General features: G+C 47.4%; 1 protein-coding gene across 1 annotated transcript in view; it reads right to left on the bottom strand.

Moving 5' to 3' along the window:
* Window positions 1-265: 265 nt before the first annotated feature.
* Window positions 266-8,650, bottom strand: part of Sfrp2 (secreted frizzled-related protein 2) — a gene marked incomplete in the record, with an annotated part of 8,660 nt that continues 275 nt past the window's right edge. Inside the window, 3 exon segments of the mRNA XM_005400928.2 lie at window positions 266-1,391; window positions 5,392-5,472; window positions 7,651-8,648. Coding sequence (XP_005400985.1) covers window positions 1,087-1,391; window positions 5,392-5,472; window positions 7,651-8,152 — 888 coding nt within the window.

The raw sequence follows: 8,650 nt of genomic DNA on the forward strand, positions 1-8,650 counted from the left end.
AGTGATGTCACACAGCTGCAGCTGAACTGAAAGGAGACAAAGACTCCTTCAATGTTTGCTTTCCTCTGCAGGGTCAGCTTTGCTGAAATCCACATGATTTGTGTGGTACAAGGTGGGAAGATGCATACATGTAGGAAGGGAAACTGTCTGAATCACTTGAGGAGCAGATGACTTGCGGGGGCTGGAGGTCTGGTGGGGTAGACCTTCTGACCACTCAGACCTAACTCCCAGCTCCTTGTAGGAAGAAAAGACACAAGACAATGGGTAAAACAGAATGTTAAGTTTATATACAAGAATATAATGTTTATCTGAAATATTTACAGTGTTGGTTAAAGCAATTATTTTTACAACTTTTTAGGTAAACTACTATGTATATTACAGGTAAGCTACAATGGTTTTATTTGCAAAAAATTAAGTAAAAAATGCTTTAAACAAGGCTTAATGAACTCAAGTCAATTACAAAATTTATTTACTTTGCCCTTTATTTGAAGAAATCATGCTATGAAGACTGGTAATGTGCTTCTTATAAATGGAAGTACTGCAGCTGGAATGTGATACATGCAACTGTGTGAGTTCCTAGTGAGGGCGTAACACGGCAAATGTATTCTTAGTGAGTCTCAGGCTGGAGCTGAGGGAGAGGTTGGGATAACAGCCTGCTTTATCCCAACAGTTTGCAACCCATGGGTTCGAGCCACAGAGCAAAATGAAGCATCTTGCATGGCCACCTCAGTGAGTGGTGAAAACCAGCCGATTCCGATCAAACAGTGGGTTAAAAACAAAATCAGACCCAAGACACAGTCACATATATTCAAAATTAGCCTTGTAAATAGCCATAAAAATAGTCATGACTTTATTGGTTTGGGTTTTTTCTTTCTACGGAAACAGATATCCATTCCCGAGGCCTCCCAGGGCCTTGTAACTCAGGAAATGCTGGGATGGAAACGTGCAAAAGGCAGGCAAGGTGCTCCAGGCCGGGGATGGAGCACACTGGACTGTGCTTGGAAAACCGAAAATGATGTGTGTGTGGGGGGGTCCACCGGAAACGGAAACGGTCAGGTGAGCTCTGGCGCCTCTGGGACCCCGGAACTAGCACTGCAGCTTGCGGATGCTGCGGGAGATGCGCTTGAACTCTCTCTGCCCCTTCTGCCACCGCTTCACCGAGGTGATCACCAACTCCCCGCCCTGCTTCTGTCCCATGACCAGATAGGGCGCGTTGATGTCGTTCATCTCCTCGCAGGTGCACTGCAAGCTGTCTTTGAGCCACAGCACCGATTTCTTCAGGTCCCGTTCGGACACACCGTTCAGCTTGTAAATGGTCTTGCTCTTGGTCTCCAGGATGATTTTGGTGTCCCTGTTGATGTAGGTTATCTCCTTTACTTTTATTTTCAGCGCTATGAAGATAAGAGCGGTAGAGAGAACCACACATTATCACGGCAGAGTACAGTACGGATCTGGAGCTTTCTTCCTCCACTTTGCTGCCTATTCCTGCAGCTTGGCTTGTGGGAGGGGAAGTGACCTTCCTAGAACAGATGAAACCTCAGGGGCTGCAGGACGGGGTCCATTGCTAGAGCTGGGGGCAGCAGGTGGGTCCACTTCTAAAGGAAATGTTTCCGGTCAGCCATCCTTTCCAAACTTTCTCTTTGCAGGACTCAATTAACTTTTCTTCTACTTTCCTTGCCCTTGGGTTTGTAAGTGGGTTGCATGTGGTTGTGCTCGCCCCAACAAATGACTTCCCCTGTTGGAAACTTCAGCATGAAAAGATATGCCTGACTCTTAGGTGAAACATGATCCTTCTATGGTTGTAAACTTTAAACTGAATTTATTATATTGGAGAGGTTTTTGGACAAACCTGTAAGGAAATTGTATCACACAATCACTGTTTTCTAAAGAACAGATTTCAGGGAAGGAGAATTGATCTTGCAGCTGCATTTGATTTGGTAAAGTAACTAGGAGAAAAAAAAATATGCAAGATCCTTTTAAGAGCACAACATGTTTAGCCATAAAAGTGTTTTGCTGAAGACCTCATCCTTGCGTGTTCTCATTTGCCTGTCCAAGGCCAAGGCGTTTACAGATCATACATGTACTGTTTCCAAAATGTATATGTAGACTCATTAGAATGTTAAGGCCAAAAGTAAGTGGTTTACTATAAAAGACACTTTTTATAGTCATGAGCTTATGCAAAGTCTTGCTTTGGGTAAGGAAATCTTACAAACATACATGTTGGAATAAATTGCAAGACTATGCAGGCAGGAGACAGAATTTAAAGGTTGGAAAGAGCCGTCCCATTGCAATCTTTTGTTAGGACATAAAGAATCTGAAATCCCTAGGGAAGTTTAGTGGCTTTCATCAGGTCACCCCGTTAGACTGTGTCTTAGCCTAGTTTAGCGGTCAGACTCCAGCCTCCAGTTCTCCTTCAATGTCAGATTTCTCCAGTGTGCTCAGACCCTGGCCACTGACCGCTATCCTGTACAGGTATGACTTCCTGACTTTGATGGGGGTTAAGGCATTGTTGAAACCAGTAGTCAGAGAGTTTTGTGCATGTGTTTGGAGCCCTTTGAGGTTTCCTTTTTCTTTTTTGAAACATCAGACAGGGAATTGGACTAAGTGAGTCAACTGAGAAATGACAGAAATGCAACGGGATAAATCGAGGGTGCTGTGACTTTGCCACCATGATTTTGTCTGGTCTGCACCTGAACCAGAGCACTGAGTTATCAGTTCATGAGAGTTCAGTTATAGAATAAGCCACATGGAAAGGTCACATTTCCTGTGACCTCTGCTTAGTGGACAGGGTGCTGGATGACCCCCACATGGTTGGGATACCTGTTACACATGATAGGATTACTTACTGATTATATATTCCCAGATTTTACCTGGTCAGATGAAACATTCTTGAGTTGGCACATCAGAAAAATAACCACTTCTTACCAAGACAGGGTTTATTATTCATCTTTCTCTAGCATTAAAATAACCAACTTGGCAAGTGCACAATAGAATGGGAAAATATTAAAGATATCTTTCTTGGATTTTCTGTGTAGACCAAACACAGGGAATCAAAGGAACTTTACTGAGGAACTTTCTGCCCTGGGAGACGTGCCTGAGTATTCAGGATGTGGTAGGAAGCAGAGGTGATGACACTACCTGATTCAGTGATACACTGGGTACGTGGGAAGGCAGTTCCAGGCCATTCTTAATTTATAAGTGCAAACTTTACTATAGGAAGGTGTTGTATATTTCTCTTGTCTTCCAGGTGCAGTGGGGAAGAGTTGGTGCCTGCTTGGGTGATTCATGTTAAATAAATCAGACTGCTATCAGGCATGGTGTTGCATGCATGATTCCAGCACTCTGGGAGGCTGAGACAAGATCACAAGTTTAAGATCATCCCGGGCAATTTAGCAAGACTGTGTGTCAAAATAGGAATAAATTGGACAGAGTAAGTAGCTTAGTGCAGAAGCCCTGGGTTCAGTTTCCAGTACTCCACCAAACAAACACATAAACAAACCCAGAGAACAAAACAGAGGACCAACCTCGATCTCTGTGCTTGTTCCTACCACCTGTTACTCAGAATACCCATACAGAGTACAGTGTGTGGTATACTTCCTGAAATTCATCATCCCTTTGTCGGACAAAAGCAGAACGGGAAAACAGAAGACAAAGCTTGTGAGTGAGCTACACGTATGATGCCTTGAGTGTGATGACTTCCACACTCACCCCCTTCTTTTTTCTCAGATCTTGATTGGGCATCTTTAAAAGGGGAAGCCACAAATAATATGCAAGTGTGTGCCCCCTAAATTCAGCTGTTTGGGAGTCTGTAACCACCAACATTTTCAAGGAAGTCAGGAGAAAGATACTATATGTATTAGTATACGTAGTGCAAAAGATATAAGTTCCCAGAAAAAAATGATATGGCATAGGATTTTTTATATAAGTTTTACTAAAGTGGCCTTTATCTATGAATCATGTCTTGAGGCATGGCGCTAACATCTGTTTGGGTAAGGCGCTGGTGATTTGGGATTCTCTGCTGCTAACATGCTTGGTCCTCTGAGAATGAGACTTGTACGTTTGAATACAGTGTGTCAAGCCCTATCAGTCCTGGCTGCTCTCTTCCAAATGAGAGGGGTCAGGAAGGACTTTCATCTGCCTTCCTTCCACCCCTGCCTTACCAGCTTGAAACCTTGCCTCTTGGCGGGGTGTGGTGGTTCTGGAAGCCGCCATGGTGACACCCAGGGCACTGGCTGGAAGAGCCCTGGAGCTAACTAAAGCAGTCACTGGGTTATTCCGAGCGGGGGGCTGCCCTGGCTGAGATTTGAGGGCCACCAAGATAAGGAGAGAGGAAGGCTGTCAGCAGAATGGTTTCCCTCAGGCTTGGGATGCGTTTAGTTTGTGGAAATGTTAATATGGATTGGTTAGAGTCCATTACTGATGGGGAAGAGGTACCAAGCCTTCTAATATAGCAAAAGGTGCCTGCCTTGGAACAGGACGAAGGCAGCATGTCCAGAAGTCTGGGTGACATTCTTGGCCGCTCCTAACCCTGACCTTACCCTGGTCCTTCTTGGGTGTGGCGGGTGTGCTCCCTCCCCTGCGGGCCTGACAGCAGCAGCTAAGGTGCAGGTGGAGTTTCAGTCTCCACTCTTTCCTCTGACACTTCTCTCCTGGGGGAGTTATGCCGTATGCATTTGGGTAACATGTGCCACACTTTTTTTTTTATTGTTCCCAGGTGCCAGGTCATCATGGCATCTTTCGTGTATCTTGGTAAAGTACGTTTTTAAGCTTTTTTGTTTTTCCTATTTACACGAATGTGGCAACTGTGTCTAGACTTACAAGGACTTCACACACACAAAAAATCCTTTAAAAAGGATTTTAGGATGGTGATTTGACATTGTGCAAAAGCCCACATTAGATGTCTTCTTGGGAAACCATTCTGTTTATATAAGGAGCCCTTCCCCCCCACGTTATTCACCAGGGCTTTGGATATATTCACTGATGATGGAATGCAGGGGAGCAGATCAGGGATTGCAAAGAGAGTAATACTCTTTCTTGATGCCAGCCGAAGTTGCTGTCTGCGGCCAGCTGTGCCTTGAACCTGTTCTGCTGTTAATATTTGCAGTCCTCTCCCTGGTACACGTGTCAAGTGACTGAACATTGATAATTTGAATAATTCTCATAATGTATTGCTTAAAGGAACTGTGGATTTCTCCTAAAAAGCTACACTTTAATATATAATAGTGACATAAGGGGAAACCAAGATGAAGCAAATGAGACGGCTTTAGCAAACATGAGCTGTGACTATTTCATGCAACCTTTGCCTGGCAACCTCTTAATGACTTGTACTTCTACATTTTACTAGTAAATAAAACTCTTGAATGTGAAATCTGCTGTTGGTCTATTACTTACCAAAATCATTTTTACAAAGAGTTTCCATTATGTCGTTGTCATCATCATTTTTACTTTTGCAGGCTTCACACACCTTCGGAGCTAGAAATGTGAAAAACAGTCATTAGTAAGTTTGCTTTAAAAAGGAACAGCAGGTGGCATTTGTAAATAACTCAAAGGGGCTAACCCGGGGCAAGAGAGGCGATTGGCCCAAGAGACTCCTGCTTCTGCCTTCTCTGTAAAAGGAGAGCCCCTCATTGCCAAGAAAGGCTTCATGCGTTCTGTTTATGGTTGCTCAAAATGAAAACTTCCATGTGTTGTGTTCAATAAATAATGATTCTCAAATCAAAAGGAAGTTGAGGGTAGACCGTGCAGATGCATGCAGCGAGTTAACTGGGGCAGGTTGTAACTTTTCAGTCACCCACCCCTGCGACCAATTCAGTGTGCAAATGTTATTCCCAAGATCTAAGAAGCAAGCACTAAAAGATCCCAAGAGTGATTTGGAAAAACTCATAAAACACAGCCAAAAGATGGTCATGCTCAGCTGCGGGACAGCAGGGCGGCTCTTCTCTTTAGCAGAGCTCCATGTCACGAGGGAGTCAATGCAAGGTATTTTTGGGTCTGTACCGGAAGAGGTGGCTGGGGTGTTAGGATGTTAGGGTGACTGGATGGCCGCTTCCATCTTGGAAACACACCTCCTGGTTGTACCAGCCGCTCTGAGTGGCCATTGCTCCTCAAACTTTCTGCCAGGTTTGTGCTTGTATTAGGCAGAATTTATTGCATTACTTACCACCATTCTGGTACAGATTCTTCTTGTCCTTATTGGCCTGTTTCAGATGTTCAGACAAAAACGGAACCCAACCCCAAACAAAAACCCATCCCCGAAGTGAATCACAGATAAAGCCAAGCTGTCTATGGGAGCTGACCACACCTAGGGATTAATTCTGTGTGCTCACCCAAGGCCCACCGAAGCTGTTCTAAAATAGTCTGATTGGGGGGGGGTCATTTATAAATGTGCTGATGCTGCCTTTAGATTTAGATGAAATTCAATTATCACTGATATGAAACTGGATTTTCACAGAAAAAATTTTATGTGACTCGTAAGAGTTATCAAACTAGTCAAGAAATCGCAAAGAGCAAAATACGAAGAACATAAACTTTTGAAGGAGGAAAATGACTTTTTGGGAAACATAAACAGTGTGTAAAGTTAGTGCTAATAGCAGAGAGAAACAAAAAAGCATCTCATACAAAACTGCCTTCATTGCCTTCACGGGACCCAAAAGAAACATCTCCAATTAGGAGCTCCCAGGATGTATATAAACTGTTCTAACCTGTACTGGTTAGTCTATGGTATATGTTGGACAAATGTTTGAAAAATGCCAAACATTTGCAATAAATTAGAAATCTAACCAATAAGATGATTGCAAACTCCTGATGCCTGCCAGGAAAGATTGCTAAACAAGTTTGCATTTTCTTTAACTAATGATGTCTGCAGGAAAACAACTGGAGACTGAAAGGGAGATGCTGGAAGGCCTGAAGGTGATTAGGAAGCCCCCTTCCATCCCCCGGGACCGAAATCAGCCCCGACACATTGTATGTTTTCCTTTCAGGAAAAATAGCAAGGGCCCATGAGGTTTTCATTGCTTTGATGGTTTTTTTGCTCAGAAACTCCCCTCTGTTTTGTAAAAACTTGGGAAACTCTTTTGCATGACTTTCTCCAGTTAATTAAAACCACTCCTAAGATAAAAGCTGATCGCGATAGAGGATTCCTGGAGATTCCGTGTATGCTAGCTTCCTCCAACACCTGGGCAGCTACAATCAAGATTCAGTTTGCAGATAGTCCAAACCGGTACTGGTCTTGTGTCTAAGCATACGTTAGCAAGGTCAAAGTGGTCACCTGTTTAGACACCTTGGTTATTATCCTGCCTGTCCAGGAAACATTCCTGGGACCCTAGCACCTTGCCCAGCGGTCGGAACGTGCGGGTAGGGGCCGAGTGAGGAGCCCTGGCCAGGGTCCTCACCAGCTTCTCCACACAGGAGCTCAGAGGTGAGGCCTCAGGGCCAGCAGGCCCCTTTAACAAGAATTGTGCACCTACGAAAAAAGCTACCTTTCAGTTTTTCCGTTTTCTTTCGCCGTTCCTTTTAACTGTCTCTAAGTGTAACTCGGGTGGGGTGAGAATAAAAGGGCGAGGGCAAGGGGACACAGGCTGGTGGCGACAGCCAGGCTGCCGGGGTTCTCTGTGGCGCCCCAGCAGAGCTAGAAGGAATGGGGGGGCTCACCTTCTTCTGTGGCCGGCAGGAGGTGGTCGCTGCTAGCGAGGGGGATGCAGAGGTCATTGTCCTGGGGGAAGCGATCGCACTCGAGCATGTCGGGCCAGGGGAAGCCGAAGGCGGACATGACCGGGGCGCAGCGGTCCTTCACTTGTACGCAGAGCGAGTGGCAGGGTTGGATGGTCTCGTCCAGGTCGTCGAGGCAGACGGGGGCGAAGAGCGAGCACAGGAACTTCTTGGTGTCCGGGTGGCACTGCTTCACGACCAGCGGGACCCAGGCGCCCGCCTGCTCCAGCACCTCCTTCATGGTCTCGTGGCCCAGCAGGTTGGGCAGCCGCATGTTCCCGTACTCGATGCCGTGACACAGCTGCAGGCTGGCCGGGATGGGCTTGCAGTTGCTGCGCTTGTACGAGAAGTCGGGCTGGCCGAAGAGGAAGAGCCCGTGCGCCGAGCCCAGCGAGCAGTGCAGCGCGAGGACGAAGAGCAACAGCGGACCGGGGCCCTGCGGCATCGTGGGCGCGCGACCCGCGGGGGGCGGAGGGAGCCGAGCCGGGCAAGCGCGGGGCAGCCGGAGCCCAAGCTCGTCCCGGGCCCGCGGACCGTGCTCGGCGAGGCTGGGGGTTTGGGAAGCCGGAGCGCGCGAGGCCGGGCGCGGGGAGGACGGCGCGGGCCAGACGCTGCAGCCTGCGCGCAGCTCCGGGGGGCTCCGACCCGGGGGAGCAGAGTGAGCCGAGGCTGGGGCGCTGCCAGGGTTTTCTCGGCCTTTTTTATGCAAATTTGGAGGTGGGGGAGGAGCCAGCGGAGAGTAACCCGAGGAGGGCTGGTCACTACTTTCTAGGTCTCTGGCACTCGCAGGAAGGAAATTCTGCCCGCGCCCCCTCCCCAGCGCTGCGGCCGCGCGCGCTCCACCATCGCCTTCCACAACAAACAGAGCGGCCCGGCTCGGCCGCCGCGCCCGCAGAGGGGAGCGAGGCGCGGGCTGTGGGAGCTGGGGGCCCGCGGGGCACGG

Source organism: Chinchilla lanigera, unplaced genomic scaffold (assembly GCF_000276665.1).
Source record: "Chinchilla lanigera isolate Chin_1 unplaced genomic scaffold, ChiLan1.0 scaffold00070, whole genome shotgun sequence".
Lineage (NCBI taxonomy): Eukaryota > Metazoa > Chordata > Mammalia > Rodentia > Chinchillidae > Chinchilla > Chinchilla lanigera.